The sequence below is a fragment of the Phallusia mammillata genome, chromosome 7, assembly GCF_965637545.1.
Source record: "Phallusia mammillata chromosome 7, kaPhaMamm4.hap1.1, whole genome shotgun sequence".
Lineage (NCBI taxonomy): Eukaryota > Metazoa > Chordata > Ascidiacea > Phlebobranchia > Ascidiidae > Phallusia > Phallusia mammillata.
Window position 1 is genome coordinate 3,868,199 of NC_137258.1, and position 15,880 is coordinate 3,884,078.

The 15,880-nt window shown below is 37.8% G+C and overlaps 1 protein-coding gene across 2 annotated transcripts; it reads right to left on the bottom strand.

Annotated features, from left to right (window-relative positions):
* Nucleotides 1–1,193: 1,193 nt before the first annotated feature.
* Nucleotides 1,194–15,118, bottom strand: LOC145239238 (uncharacterized). Of its 2 annotated transcripts, XM_080102535.1 has the most exons (18): nucleotides 14,846–15,118; nucleotides 14,625–14,785; nucleotides 12,235–12,355; nucleotides 9,390–9,620; nucleotides 8,951–9,153; nucleotides 8,520–8,717; nucleotides 8,219–8,356; nucleotides 7,425–7,916; nucleotides 6,079–6,315; nucleotides 5,475–5,547; nucleotides 4,285–4,441; nucleotides 3,961–4,043; nucleotides 3,727–3,839; nucleotides 3,357–3,509; nucleotides 2,802–2,990; nucleotides 2,254–2,571; nucleotides 2,101–2,178; nucleotides 1,194–1,788 (listed from the first exon to the last, which is right to left on the bottom strand). In XM_080102535.1, exons 3-18 carry the CDS (start codon nucleotides 12,276–12,278, stop codon nucleotides 1,454–1,456), a joined length of 3,042 nt encoding a protein of 1,013 aa, XP_079958661.1. In that variant the 5' UTR covers nucleotides 12,279–12,355; nucleotides 14,625–14,785; nucleotides 14,846–15,118; the 3' UTR covers nucleotides 1,194–1,453. The 2 variants fall into 2 exon arrangements, with proteins under 2 accessions (XP_079958661.1, XP_079958662.1); XM_080102536.1 differs by lacking the exon at nucleotides 7,425–7,916 and having other exon boundaries at nucleotides 14,846–15,105.
* Nucleotides 15,119–15,880: the final 762 nt, after the last annotated feature.

Sequence of the window (15,880 nt, forward strand, 5' to 3'; positions counted from 1 at the left end):
CGCTGATCGTCTGCCACTCTTTTTGAGTATATTTTGTATATTGTCCAAGAAATAGGTACGGAAATATTTTACCAGTTTTTTACAATTTTCCAGTCCTATGAAAAGACTGTACTTTGCGCTTTTTCCGTGCGTGTATAGATAGACTGTATTATTTTACCTAAAGGGGGCATTGTCATGTTTTTTTATTTTGTAAACATCATAATTTAATCAAAAGCCCAAAATGTTTCCTCTTTGCTTTTCGACAATTTGAGAGCAAAATGCGGACGTTTTGCTTTAATCACACGTTTTTGATTTTAGGACAAGATAACAATGTAATTGTCGTGTGTCGAGGAACCTTATTGCCAAGTTCTTTGCATGATTTATAATTGGAAAAATCAAACTGAAATTCCTTCTATGTTTTGACAATGAGGGGATCGTTTTATTGAAGAAATTACGTTTGTACATAGAATTTGTTTTGTGGCGTACAAGAAGAGCTTTGTTGTTTATATTGGCATTAACAGTTTACACGTAAAAAAATCGAACAACCATTTTGCTTTCAGTTGTCAAGTCTCTTGATCCGACTGAACTGAGTCTAAGTGGATTGGAATCATTCGCACTTGATTACACCGTCCATTGGCCCCTGCCTCTTGTTATATCTAGAAAAGCCGTCACCAAATATCAAGTGATAAATGTTCATGAATAGTTTCCCCATTAGCCGTGTAAGTTATCCATCTTGATTTCTAACAGTTCTGCAACTGTCTCCGTTGCCTCCAGTGTGCAAACCTGTATGCTAAAATGTCCGAAGAATGTAGTTTTTTCTGTTTGATTATATTCTTGATTTAAAGATGTTGTTTCGGCATTTATTTTACTGCACACATGTTAAACAACAATTAAGGAACGGCTAGATCGGATTCAAGAGCCTAAAAACGTGATTTTTAACCATTTTTTCCCCCCAGAACTTTGAATTCTAAGTATTTTTCAGATTAGGAGTATGTTTAATCCAAGATTTGTGTCCTGTTTTTATATACGTTTGGTCAGTCTTCAATGAATTAGATGAGATGTTTGAAAGATTTCCGCAGAAGAGACAGACTAATTAATCTTGTTCTTCGTCTTTGGTAACAATATAATTTTCTTTAGTCCGTCTAAATATTATTGTTTAGAGCATATGAAAATGCATCAGTTTTCTTTCTTTTCGCTCAATGTTCATTTCATGCTTTTTTGTTTTGGCGATATTTTATTTTGTACATCAACATATGATAGAAAAACGGCAGTTTCGCGAGGATTCAAGTACTACGTACATCGACATTGTCCACAAACATCGCGGAAAATCAGTTACAAGAAATGTATAAATACACGTGGCACGGTTGTACGTATAAAAAGGAATGAAACAAACGCTAAAAGATCGACCATTTGGTGTTACAAAGAACAGCGGCACGCCAGGTCCTGCTGGGCTACAACGCCAAAGCAAAATTTTTTATTTGGTCACGTCATCGCTTTTCTTAGCAGTGACGTCACTGGGAACAGCTTTCTCGTAAGTGAGATTTTGATAGTGGGTTCCAGGTTGGGATTGCATTTGCATGTAGAGGCCTGAATTTCTACCGTTTTGGTCCTTGACTTTGAGTTTCTGTGTTTTGCTTTTCTTGTCTGGTTTCGGCGGAGCTTCGACCTTACTCATGGAACAGTAGCTCTCGCCTGATTGGGGACGCTCGTTGAGGGAGCTAGGTCGGTCGTAGAGAGAAGTAATGGGGTTTATCTCAAAAACAGGGGAGCTGGGGCTTGCATACCATCCTTCGTCGTTGGAAATCGAACCTGATAAAAAACGTGAATGGTTGTCAGTAAACACAATAGAAGTTTTCACTCGCTGATATTGCAGTTATGACCCCTGGTGGGTAAAACCAAGCCACTACGATTTTTATTTAGCTATCAACGAATCGTAATTGACTCCCAAACAGCTTTGGGGAAATTTCGTCAAACAGGGTATAAGTTAGATTTTGTAAACTTCATGCGTGCATTTACACCAAGCTTGATAAACTTCCGAGTTAATGATATGTATCCACACGTTTGGATATATGCTAAAAGCAGCAATACGTATTTTTGACATTTTGAGGGCGCTGAACTCACCGTTCATCCGGTCAATGGTTGTTGGATCGATCGAAACTTTAAAGGACGAATCCGGCACACGAACTGGTACCTTGTTGGCTGCGTAAATAAAACAAATCAATAACTTATTAATCCATAAACATTATTCATTAAACTCCAAGGCACAAATCTTACCAGTGTCGTTTTCACTAGTCGACCCTACGTCGTCTTTGTTTGTGACGTCATCGGTCTTAGAAGGGGATGGAGGTTTGTCTTGCTCTACCAGCTTGAAAGATCCCTCGGATGCGATAGCATATTCCGATTCAGGGCTTTCATTCAAGGATGCTATCTTCTCCTTTATGGATGACGGGCTCTGGTAGTGGTTTCCTACTGCCCCGGGCACAAACACGTCATCGTTGGTGACATCAGGCGCTTGTGACGTCGACGCTATGGATGGCCGGTTTTTGGGCGGCACAGCAGGTTTTCGAATGTCGTTGCTTTTAGGGTTCGATTCTGTTTGCAAAACATAATATGTTGTGATAAAGCGTTTCACCAGTAAAGAAAAGTGGTATTTAATTTAAGTTGGCTTAAATCTAAATCAGTTTGAAGTCTAAATTTATACATGGCCTGCTACGCATTGGCGTTTTTCAAATTAAACAACCTTTTCACCAGTGAAAGAAAGTAATCAAGTTTCAGTTGGTATAGATTTGTTGTAGGCTGAATAGGTTTGTGCGCTGTTTTACCTGGACTGCTTCGCAATGGCGTTGTTCGAACTGGAACTTTAGGAGGCTTTTTAGTTACTGGCTCCGGCTTTGCGTTCTTCTTTCCGAAGAAATTCCTGATTCCCTTTTTCTTCCCTTTCGCGGGGGCCTGGGAAGCTGATTGAACCGGAATGGAAACAACCAAATTTGCGGCTGAACCTTTCTTTATGTCTGTAAATGGGAATTGTTTTTTAGTTCGATTTATAGGTTCGTTTTTAAATCAGCTTTAAACACTGGGACAACTTACAAAAGGTTTTGGGTCACTTATATGTTTGGGCCATGCTATGGCAACAAACAAACAAACATGCTTTTGTTTGGACAACGTACTTATGCTATGACCACTAAATGGACAACAGTTTATATCCCATGCCTGTATTGCAAAGGTATTATGGATGTGAAATTGTCATTTTCGTTAATTTAGATGGGAAAGTTTTTGCTTTTTTGCCACTTGTTGCCATGCTTGGCTTATAATGCTCTTTGTTTACACGAAAGTTGGTTTTTAGTTAAATATTAAGTAAGCTTAACTATTTCGTTTACCTGCCACATCCTCGGTACGCATGTAATCAATCTGTTGATAGGGGTTGTCATCAATATCTGGACTCTGTGCAGCGACTATACCGTTCGGGGGAAGCCCCTCATTATCCAACGCCATAGAGTACGGTTCTTCGGTCGGTGGACCTGTAGCGCCACCTGTGAAAATTATTTGTTTCTGATTAAGGAGTTGTTTCGCTAGCTAGGTTAAAAGTCCATATTCGTGTCATATACTTAACATGGTGAACAGAATGTTAACTCAAATGAATCTTGCAACAAGGCCAGTGAAACATAATATTACCGTAACAACTAGAAAAACGTTTCGATTGTATTTTAATCTACACCTTTTGAAATGAAATTTTTGCACCAGTATTACCGTTAAAAGTTGTGGTGGTGGTGGTGGTGGTGTTGTTGGTGGTAGTTGGCGTATCTTCAAACAGTCCGCGTTTCGCCCTGGCGATGGAATCAATGCTTGCATTTGATCCACTTCTGAGAAATTAAAGCAAATGTAAAAATTTTTGCCCAGTTTAAGAATCAATCTCCGCCAAACGAATACTTGGAATCGTAAAACTTTGTACCGTTTTCGACCTTTACGTTATGGGGTGTTTACCGGTATAATGGTCCATGTCCATTTCTAGTAGCCATTTCATCCGAGCTTAAAAAGGGAATTTCAACATAGGTGTTTTCCCGCGGCTGAAAAGAAACAAACTTTATTGATATTTTTTTCCGGGCGAAGTAAGCAAGCAGAGTCTTTACACACAAAAATCGATCTCTAATCAAGATCAAAATTAAGTTGGATACTAATTGGTTAATGCCACATTTACGTTTAACAGTAGCTATTGATAGGCTGCCATCCATATTCTGGTTTACTTAACATATATATTTTTTTATTGTGAACTGTTTTTCAAACTATGACATTTTGATCTAAACTCACACGCTCCGTCCAATCGTCTTCTATCATTGGCTGAAATACTACGTCGTTAGTGGCATCCTGACTTCCTTGCTTCCGTCTGCGACGCGCGAAAATTAAAGCTACCAGCACGATAATGATGACCAATAGGAGGGCGAGACCAATCAGCAGAAACGGGTACCTGCAAAAAGAATATTCTGGTTAGCAAATAGTTGAATGCCAAAATCGTTTTGTGGTCCTTATTGCAGTAATTTTATGTTTTTAAACTAAAACAGACTGTCCGTCTATGCTAAGTCATTTTGGATCAAAAATTACAAAATATAATGTGAAATATCTATTTATTATGTATTTAAAAATTCTAAATCATTCTTTTAAACCGAAAAGTGAACATAATCCCTGATGGACAGTAAAAAGAAGAAAAGAGTATTCCAACGTGGTGAAGTATTTTAAACGAAATGATTATACTTATAAGGTAAAGCCGCCCGGGTTAAGGTATTGCCCAACACCACAGCAAATTACGCGATTCCAAGCCATGTCAATCAAAACCCCGCGGTCAAACCCTTTTACCTAAATAGGACAGTGACGATTATGGACCCCGTGATGACGTACAACGTGTTTTCTAACCATTGTTTAAAGCTGCAACCATTCGTTACTCTGTTCACGGTGAATGGTCTGATTCACATTTAATTTATAGTACGTTTTCTACTTCATTGTTTCGCAATCCACAATGCTTTTCGTCGAAACTAGTTTACTGTATGATCTATCAATTACGCCTTCCTTATTTTGCGCTTTATGATGTATGAACGCCACACAGCTATTTCCGGCTTGTTGATTGTTCGAGTGCAGTTATATCGCTTTGTTGTTCTTTTCGGTAGAGCTACTAACACCATAACGAGAATCCGAACATCGCTTTCACAAGGGGGCGTAAAGAGCTGAATTTTTATTTAGCGGCTATAAATGGGTTGGGTTGGGAAATAATTACATAAAATTTTTGCATTAGTAACTAATTTTTTGGGTTAGTTTTATTGAATTTTAAGTGCTAATACCTTACCCCGACCCTAATAGCCCTAACCGTGAACATTTTTGGAGATACAACCAACCACATTTGGGTGTGTGTTCTCGTTATGGTGTTAGTAGCTCTACCGTTCTTTTCCCATCAACACAACATTGCGGAACAGTTTTTGTTTAACAATACTAAAGAATTAAAATGTTACCAGGGCAGTGGTTCTTTTGTTGAGCCTGCTGCTTCCGCGACAGCATCTGTTGATGGTTCCGATGCGTTTGTAGCTGCAAAATAAATATGGTGTGCGTAATGCAATGCAATACAACTTTAACATTTAATATTTCATACAGGATGTGTCCCTTCAATAGTAGGCATCTAACGTCGACGATTACCGAATAACTGTTTTTTTGTCAGTGATGTTAATGCCGAAGCAGCCGTTTTTATATCAGAATTAATCAACACAACGTTTTGAAACGATATACTCAAACGATATACCTTTTTTGGCACCATCAGTCTCTCTTATTCAAATAGAATATTAGAGGGAAAACTGTCACATTTAAAGGGTCCCTCCAATGACTAGTTTAATTTCGCGGGTTCGTGGTTGACAATACAAGTATAAATCAACATGAAACTATTTCCAGTAAAAACATAATCTACCAAGTCCAAATCAGGTGTAGGTTTAACTTGGCTCGATTTTTTGACACTTAATTATTTAAATTTAGCCTGAACTACACTTTACCGGCAAACACCCACCGGGTAAGCAAATCGTTTTTTGATTTATTTCAGGAGTAAAATAATGTTGTTCACTCTCTTACCTGTACGCTCAGTCCCAGTTGTTATAGGCGTTGGGGTGATTGGGATTTTACTTGTCGTTTCGGGGGGTACCAATGGCCCTATTGTCGTGATGATTAGGGGCGGTGTGGAAGTGGGTGTTGATGATGTCACTATAGAAGGATTGGTGGTCGTCGGTTTCGGTGATGACGTCAGGCTTGTCGTTGCTGGGGCAAGTGTCGTCACGGTGGTAGGTTCCGGATTTGGGGTGGTGGGAAGGCCTAAAATGAATAACACCATAAGACCTTGAATATATGATTGAAACTTTTTATCGACAAACATGTATTCTGCTGCAAAGAGAAAAAAATGAAATTGTGCGAAAATCAACAAAAAACGGTTGTGAAGAATCATGCAAAAAACAAAATGATTGTAAATAAAGTAGGTGCATTGTTACTAAAATGACGTGATTTAAAATACGCAATAACTCTGTTTCTCATGGCAATGACGTTATGAACTTGTGTTAAAGATCTCAGATTTGCTTTGATATTCATTTTTTTTGAGATCAGATTAACATAAATTTTTAAGCTTTTGTATGACCGCCGTCAAGAAAATTGCCCAGTTACAGAAATTATGCTTTTCAACACGTTTGCAGACGCACAAAAGTTTCAAATGGCACAAACCATAATGATGTGCTAACATGCACGTAAAGGAATGGTTTCGATGCAGTGCTATGGTTAAATACAGAATCTTGTGATAAACCTCGTTTTACCGTGAAAGGGTTACTTGTCTACGTGTACCGTTGCATAAAGGACAAGACACTGATTCTTTCACACAACGCGGAAGTGAAAATATGAGACCATAAATCAAGCGATTTTTTTCAATACGCCGATTACTATATTTGGATGCGATCTTAGCAATAGGATAAGTGCAATCTTGATGACGTCAATTTTGACTTTATGAGGTTATTTTTAGACTCGAACTCTATTGTCCGTTTTCGACTGATGTGACTTTCGCCTATGAGATGTGGATTGGGACTTTTACTACATACCACAGTGTTGCAAAAGGAATAATTTACACAAAAATACAAAGTTAAAAAATCATATTTAAAGGCAGTGCTTGATTGGCTTGTGTTGTTTAGTAAAATTAAATACAAGTGTTGTAATCGTGCAAAAGATTATGTGCATTAAATAATGAAACACGGCACCAGTTTTTTTTCAAACTCCTGCATTGCAGTGTTTCCGAAAATAAATCTTACAAAAAAAATTGTATTGTGTGCAAATTTGTTTAAAATCTGAATGTGGTGCGAAACTGAAATTCATTTGCAGGCGTGATTGCTTGGAAATTAAAAGTCAGTGTTTCCAAAAATGAAACCACGCAGCGTTTTTCTTACAGTTTGCAATATCACAGTACTCCCACCGGGTCCCGGGATCAATTGTGTAACACCATGGACCTTTAGAATCATCGTCCGGATTTCGACAATAATTGTTGTTACTGGGTGTCGGCGCAAAGTTTGGCTTATGCGGGATTTGAGAGTCCCAGCGTTGACAGGTTTTCCCACTTTTCGTGGAAGTGCACAAGCCTGTGTAATCGTGCAGTATCTCGCTGGGAGAGGCGTTCGGAGTAACAGTTTTTACCGCTACTGAAGACATTGCGTGTGTGGTAGTTGCAGTAGTCAAAGGTTTCGTTGTGGACTTTGCAGTACGTACAGCTGTAGTTGTCGGTACAGTTATAGTTGTCGTTTTTATTGTTGTTGTTGCTACTGTTGTAGTTGCTGACACTGTGGTTGGCACAGTTGTTGGAGTTGTGGCTGTTGTTTTTGTGGTCGTTGTAGGTTGTGTAGTTGGTATAACGGTCGTTGCAGGTGCGACCGTTGTTGTTGATGCTAAAATATTCGCGTTGCCAAGTTTCAAAGAACGCGTGTTTTAAAGCTAACAACACTACGCAACGGTTTGAAGCATTTCCAAATTTGACATGCATTATAAAATGTTTGCCAAAATCTAAAAAGTCTTCTGTCATACGAGTATCTCGTTCAATATTAAAATGAACATTGGTCACATTTCCCTTGCGCAACTTAAAAGTTTGATACTGAATAGATTGTTTGATTTTGATCTACTAAAACGCATATGATTTTTTGAACAAGCTTGAAAGGCATAATATGAAAAATGTAGCGTCTTTAGTCATTACCTGTGCTCCATACTGCAGTGAACCCACGGCCTCCAAAGCTGCCATCAGACACGAATTCCAAAGTCATGTCGTTACTATTTGATACGATAAGGTTGGGTTTTTGATTACCACAATACGGTTTACCAACTCCTGTTCCACCTGCAAAGTCGTTCTCACCAATTAGAAATATATTGCAAGAAGATTGGGAAATGTTTAGGACTTTTTATGCTGGTTAATTCTTCAGACAATTAATTTGACCTTCTAAGAAAAAAAATTATCTTGACAAGATTTCACTTGAAATTTTTGCTGTAGCATCGCTCACCAGTTGATGACGTAACTCTGACGTAATCGTTGACGCACAGAAAGGTTTTATGAATTGCAATATCGACAAATTGTAGTTGTACATTTGTGCCAGGTGCTGTGCTTATGGTCGTGGTACACCTCGCGTCACGTGGGTAGTTGCTAGGGAAACCTGGTGACGTCACTGTGCCGCTAGCGCCCTCCAACGTCTGATTGCAAACTGTAAACGAAACAAGTTGACTGTAAAGTCTACGTTCTAATTCGTTGCAAAATTACGCTGCGTTTTTCTATCCGCTCGTTTCTGTTGAATGGTTAGTTGATTTTTTTCTAATTTTAGACAAAGATAAAAAATCATAGTTTATTTACGTAAAGGACAGGTTGTCTTAACAAAATTGATTAAAAAAAAGTCTGCCAATGGTAACATGCAAAAATATAGCGGTAAATTTAACTTACGCGCTTTGTAAACAATTGAGAATCCAGTTAGTTCGGTCGTAAAGTCGGACTTGAAAACAATAGCTACTTTAGAAGTTGACGCCGACGTGGGAGTGACGTCAATGATTCGTGACGTCAGTTCGAGCACCGAATGTCCGCAAAGTATTTTAATCAGGCTTGCTGAGCCGTTCGGGTTATAGCGATATATATGCAACGTGTCGTAACTGTAATAAAAAATAAGTACAGTAATACAATACACGTGAAAAGTAAGCGGATTAAAAACAAAACTGCCAGAGAAATTGTATACAGTAAGCACAAAATGCAGTAACGATAAGCGATTTTGTTTGTAATACATTTTATTCATCATACACAAGCTTCCTGGCAGTTTTTTATTTTATGAAATTATAAAACAAATATGTAACAATTTGGTTTACCCAAATTACCCCTGTTATTTACCCACCATATGCTTATTCCGCCCGCTGTTTCTTTGTTATCGAGGTGTTCCACTACCAGCCTCATACCAGTACCAATATTCGTTGTTATATCCCACTGGCATTTGATATTTGGGGGGTAAACTTGGGGGTAACGAGGTGACGTCACACGCCCCGACGCGGCCCCCGTAATGTTGCCCCCACACGTGGATGTGGTTGTCATGCCAACGGCGGTATGAGCTACCCAGTTGGAAAGGAAACTAAAAAATAAAAACCACTTATATTTGGCGTTTAGGTTAACCATTTAACATTACAAACTTATTTTGTAAAAAGTCCGGCCAATAAGAAAATATTTCATGTTTGGAATTGTATACGATAACATTTGTTGCAAGCAAATCCTAGTACGCCAGGCCCATTAAAGGCGTATATCGAATCAGCCGGTCACCAAGCATTCCCATATGGCAAGACGTAGGTTAGTCTAGCCTTCGATGGGATTCGAACCGACGACAGAAGTCTTTCCGAGACTTAGTTGCAACCAGTACGAATATTGAATTGCATTACAAAATGCCAATACTTGAATAATAGTAGTTACCAATGTTCAATACCGAATATGCAACCAGTAGGCTTGTATTTAAATCGCCTTGTACTGGAATCTACTTAAAATATGCACGTAGTTATTACCATCTATTAAAAAGACAAATAAAACTATTCATTTTAGCGTTTTCGTGCGCACAGCCTTTGTTAATCAACAGCCAATCAAAATTGCACTTTCTTATCACGTGACCAGACATCCGCGTTTAGATCGAGCTGCTAGGTTTCGGAATTTGACCCGGGATGGTTAAACAGAGTTTTCCGTTTGAGTCAGCTCATGAGACGCAGACCTAACTTTTGCTGAATAAGGGACGTTTCATGGAAGTCCCGCCTCGTGGTGATTCCATGGAATTTGCACCACTCCTTGTGAGAGTAAATACGGAAATAACATGCTTTTGCTGTCAGCTGTTTTTGTTAAAGGATGATGCGCATTGGAAAACTTTGCACCAAGTCAGCATTTACACAGGCCTGCAACCATCACATTTCAGTGCATGCATGTGGTGCGTTGTGTGATAGTTTTTTAGGATAATTGTCGGCCACATCCGCCGCTTTTGTTGTGTGAACGAGAAATAAGTTAATCAATTTATGCCTCAAATACAAAAATAAAAACTAATTAAATTTAACTTTGGCGCAAAATAAAAACGGTCATACAATGTTAATTACAGTAGCGATATTTTGATTTTACACAACCAAAAAAAACACGTTTATTCTTAAAAAAGTGGACAACGACCCTATAGCTAGTAACTTATAATGTGAACAAACGAGAAACCAGAAAATTAATATTTTCCTCGATCCACAAATGACTTGTTGACGCACGAGCTTTGGAAACCAGCATCCGTATGCCTTAGCGAGAGCCATTTTTAGCTTTTCCTTAAACGGACGGTTAAGTAGTTAATTAATTAATTGCTTGATTTCGGCACCGAGTCCGTTGCACATCGTTCCTTGACTCATCGGCACCGAATCGATTCCCTCATGTGACTGCACCGAGATGCATTTTTTCATGCAGTCACGAGAAACGCATACCTATTGTGACGAGTGACGTCATGAATAGGGGATGTGTCGTCATTGTAGGTTTTTGGGCAGCAAAAATACCTGGTGGACTTTCGCAAAAGTTTTGTGGGATGCCCCATCAGAAACTACAATAAACTCGTGACGTCTTAAAATAACCTTAAACTGAAACAACGTTCGATCCGTTGTAATGTAATTTATAGCTTTCCCACCAGACAAATATCTGATTTTCCTATTACTGATGCATTGCAATCATTAGTAATTTTTTCAGATTGTTTTTTCATTTTTGGTACATTGGGGATTGAAATTGCAATGAAACAAAACACACACAAAAAATATCTAAAGTTGCCGCTAATTATGTCAACGATTGTAGTTTTTCACGTACTTTGTTGTGCAAAGGTGGGTAACTCTTTTAGCATATACCGGTATGTATTAAAACAACAAATGTTTATGGTATCCCAAGTAAAGGCAATACAAGTATAGTGGTCAATGACATCCACATTGTGTTGCGTTGTGTTTCTCGCGTGGCCCAATATGTTTACCTTTTGCATATGTTGGTAAGGAATCTGTCACGCACTGGCAATAGGCCGAAGACAATTGTTTGACTAATTTTTTTTCATGTTGTTTTTGTTATTTACCGCCAAATTTATTTCAACCTAAATCTGTTTAGTTTTGGAGTTTTTGCGGTTGCGTCATAACCTCCTTAGGTGATCAAGTGGGCGCGAAATGCCACCGAAACGCGATTAATCCTGGTAGACGAAGCAAACAAGGACATCATGAAGTCTAGCAAATGCCCCAAGGTGAAATAATACACGAGCTTTCATACTTCATAACAGGCCGACTTAACAATCACCGCATCTAATACATTGGAGTGATAAAATCTTGAATGCATTTTAGACATTGATTTTGATTGAGGTTACATTTATGCTAAATTACATTTACGTTGCAACAGTTTTACCTTTACAATTGGTAACATATGATATATTTGTTTGCACCTAATCTTTTATTCGCACAAAATATACTAACGAGTGTAGTTTAGCTATTTATGGGGAACTTTCTATCATTTTTTCTGTGGTTAAAACACGCATTTCTTTGTGAAAACACAAGTTTGCTTCGAGAATTTTCAAAAAAGTGTGTGCCAATTGCAACACCAGCTTTCTGGCCTATTAATTTGCATTTCGCTTTTAGGGCCAATTTGTTCGAATTTAAAATCTGTTTAACAGTAGCAAAGGATGTAGCAACTCTAGTTAATTTATCCTGACATTTAGTACTTACACCATAAGCAAGACAAGCTTGGTTGATTTCGTTGCTTGCAACATCTTTGCTTGTTCGTTGATTTGTTTCAAATGATCTCAGCAAATTGGAACTTTAACCATTATAACATAAAAAAAGAAATCTGAAAAAGCATACTTTTGTAAACAACCGAAAATGTATTTCTAAGTCTTCTTTTCGATGAGGTCGTAAATATTGGCAATTGTATTTTACAGCAATTTGTAAATGATAAATGTTTCTCATTTAGTGACTTTTGTGTCAAATTCTCCCGCTGTACAAGTCATATGTCACATTTCTCCAACCCTAGCGCACTAACTTACAGCATGTATGTTGTAAAACAAGTCTAGAAAACACCACAGAGATTAACAATGCACAACAGTGGCCTGTCAAATGAATTTTACTCCCCTTGCAGCCGTTGAAAACTGTAATCCTAACCACAGGCTAACAGCCACCTTATCGACTAAAACATTTTTTCCCACAGCTTTTTACATGCCGCAGCCACATGACTCATTGAAGCGTGCCTACCCTGCGCTTTGTACCATGATATGGGAATATCTGCAACTAACACGTTTCTTTTTTTCTGGCAGCACAAACGCTCGGCCAATTCGGTCGTAAAGAAACTTCCGGGTTTGAAGTTAGAAACCTGTGCTTTTAATCACTCGCAAAGCTTTGGGCGAAACTTTTTTCACCAATAAACGTTTTACGAGTTGCTTGGGCTTTGTTGTTTTAACCAATATTTACCATTATTTTAAAGGCCAAAATATGAAACAGTTAACACTAGAGAGCGTCAATTCCGTATTCAGCTTTACTGCGCAACAAACCAAAAACTGCAGCGAAGTCTTAATACAATGGTATACCCGTCAAATGGATCATGACTAGGGCAATTATTTTTTGACCTAAAAAACGAAAAATTTTGACCTACAAATTGAAAATTTTGACAAATTTTGACCTTAAAAAACTTTTTTTTGACAAAATTTTGACCTATGAAGAATTCAAGTAGTTAAATTACGCATTATCGTTCAAGAAGTTAAAATATGGCTAGGCTAATCTAACTAGAGCGAAAGAATGTGCAAAAGTCTAACAGAAGGGCAAAAATCTGAACATAGACCTAACCTATTCTGAAAAGAGAATGAGCTAATTAAAAATCACTGCCAAAAAGCTGCAGCTAAGACACAACGAAAATTATTCAATACATTTGTATAAACGAAAGATACATGAAGTATCTAAAGTAAAACCGAAGCAAGAGCTGCACTTAACCTGCAGCTGCCGTAAAATGACTTGGGACCTACCAAAATTTGACACGTTTTGAGGTGTGTTGAGCATCACGCCATATCAACCTAATTGTTTCACTCACTTGATGGTTTATGATTCGCAATTATTGGGGCAATGGGCCAATTACAACAGTATAAAGTAGGCTACAAGGTGTAAAACGAATAGTTTGTTGGCAGTGCAACCTCTACAACACCATGACAATGCAGTTTGTAAACAATTTTAACTTTGTAAAAAAATTTGACTTTGTAAACAATTTTGACATTTTTTGACCTATTCTAAAACATTTGACAAAATTTTGACTTTTTTTGACAAGTCAAAAAATATTTGCCCTAATCATGACCCATTCGTTTCTTTGTAATGTGCATGCTTTGTTTCTTATATAACTCGTGTGTGTCACAAAGTAACAATGAATAATGTCATGCTTTGATTTGCATTTTGCTTTAGCTTGCCAAGTCAGTTAGTCGCAGGGTCAAACTTTGTTGACAAACAGGTACCGTATTCCTAGTGTAAAAAACTACAACCGATGGTTCTTAACCTCACATCTTCTGATCCAACTTTTCACCTTTCAGTCGTCAAATTCCTAAGTTTTACAATAAATGAAACTTCGGCCAAACTCTTGAAACAACATTATTGAACCTCTGATCTCATCTGAACCAGGAAACAAACATATTCCTTTCTAACCTTCACTTCGCAGTCAATTAACTCGCAATTAGCTGTTGTAGCAAAAATAGATAAGGTTCTTGCTTCTCGTAACACATAAAATATATCTTGCATAGTTCGACGCAAACTGTTGAAAAACCACATGAGTAAAATCAAGTTATAAAGCAAATTAAAAATTCACATTAGTTTTGTCATTACACAGCATTGATCAAAACAGCAGCATTAATTATTGATGACATTGCTTGACAGCCACAAGGTAACTGATGTGTAACTCTCATGTAAGCCTAGCTAACAATTCCATATATATATACCTTTGTCCTAGTTTCTCTGCATAACAAAATGTCATACACTGTGATACGCTTAGCACAAATCATCTTACAAATGTTCTGTACTCGATACGTGAATAATGATGTGTTTAAGTGCCAGCGTTTAAAGTGCAACTTTGCGAGTTAATAAGTTACCTTTGCCTTACTTGCCATACGAGGTGCGAAATATTGATTCAACAAAACCGCGTGGTCTTTGTCATAAACCCCTGATCAGGCTTAATTAAAGGTCACGGCCAACATCTTAGGATCAAGCCCACGACCTTGTTACCGTCGGTTGCATGTTGTAAACTTTGCGCCTACATAAAATATGACTAAGCATTGTGTTGTGTTATATACTAAGCCAGTGGTTCTCAAACCTTTTTTTGTTGCGACGCCTCTGGAAAAGTTTTCTGGACTTGCGACGCACCATCAAATAAAAGTTAATGAGGAACCTTATCAATAAACAGGAAATTTAAATCTATTAAACAGCACTTAGAGAACAATTTTAGCCTAACTGTTTTTCGGCAAAGTTATAAAACTGCACTCAACACTTTCAGTGCACCCGGCAATCACGTGCGGGTATGTGTTAATTGTTTCAATTATTCCGCACAATTGCATTGTCTTGTCTGCTGCAAGGCCTTAACAGCATCAATAACGAATAACAATGAAAGTAATGTTTCAACTTACGCACAATATAAACTGATGCACAAAAGTTTACTGATGCAACTCAAAAACTTTTGAGGTAAATTTACGTCAATCCGCACTCTACGTAAAAAGTATTTGGACGTAGATATTCGTCAACCGCACTGAAACCTCATTTTTATGAGATAAACTGAGTTCAGTCACGAAACGGAAATATTCTGCGACGCCCTTGGAAAATTGAAACGACGCACAGTTTGAGAACCACTGTACTAAGCTATTGCTGACAAAATATGAAGGGGGGAAAATTTGTCAACTTGGTTGTAGGACAAAAAAATTGGGTTTAATGAGTCTCAATGTTTTTAAATTTTACCAACACTAGGTTTGAACTTGAGCTCTTTGTAAGGCTGGTTAAGTTGCGTGGCGTTACTGTAACGACTAAGCGGCAACAACTTCATGTTAACTTATGTGTTGTATTGCAACTTGATGATTATAAACAGTGGTTAAAAAAAAGCTCACAAACGTGTCTTACAGAACCTCTTTCTTCTGTATATTCTGTTTTTTGGCAAGTTTTACTAGACTTAAATGTTTTTCGCCATTTGGCATTTGGTTTTGCGGTTCATACGTTCAAATTGCAAAATGTTCTCTTCTCTTGCTAAACAAACTATTTACTACACGGCATTTCAACTAAACTAGCATTAACAGATATAACCATTCAGGTCACTTTTCGACTAGAATTTATATCACTGTCAAGTGGCAACGTAGCGCTAGAA

Bases quoted from the DNA above. Each gene is read 5' to 3' on its own strand.
- LOC145239238 (XM_080102535.1), bottom strand. From the start codon at position 12,278: ATGTTGCAAGCAACGAAATCAACCAAGCTTGTCTTGCTTATGGT. The intron at 6,316-7,424 runs GTAAGAAAAACG...TATTCATTTTAG, and splicing joins GTACTGTGATATTGCAAACT to GCCTTCCCACCACCCCAAAT. The intron at 2,991-3,356 runs GTAAACGAAATA...TCCCATTTACAG, and splicing joins GCGTACCGAGGATGTGGCAG to ACATAAAGAAAGGTTCAGCC.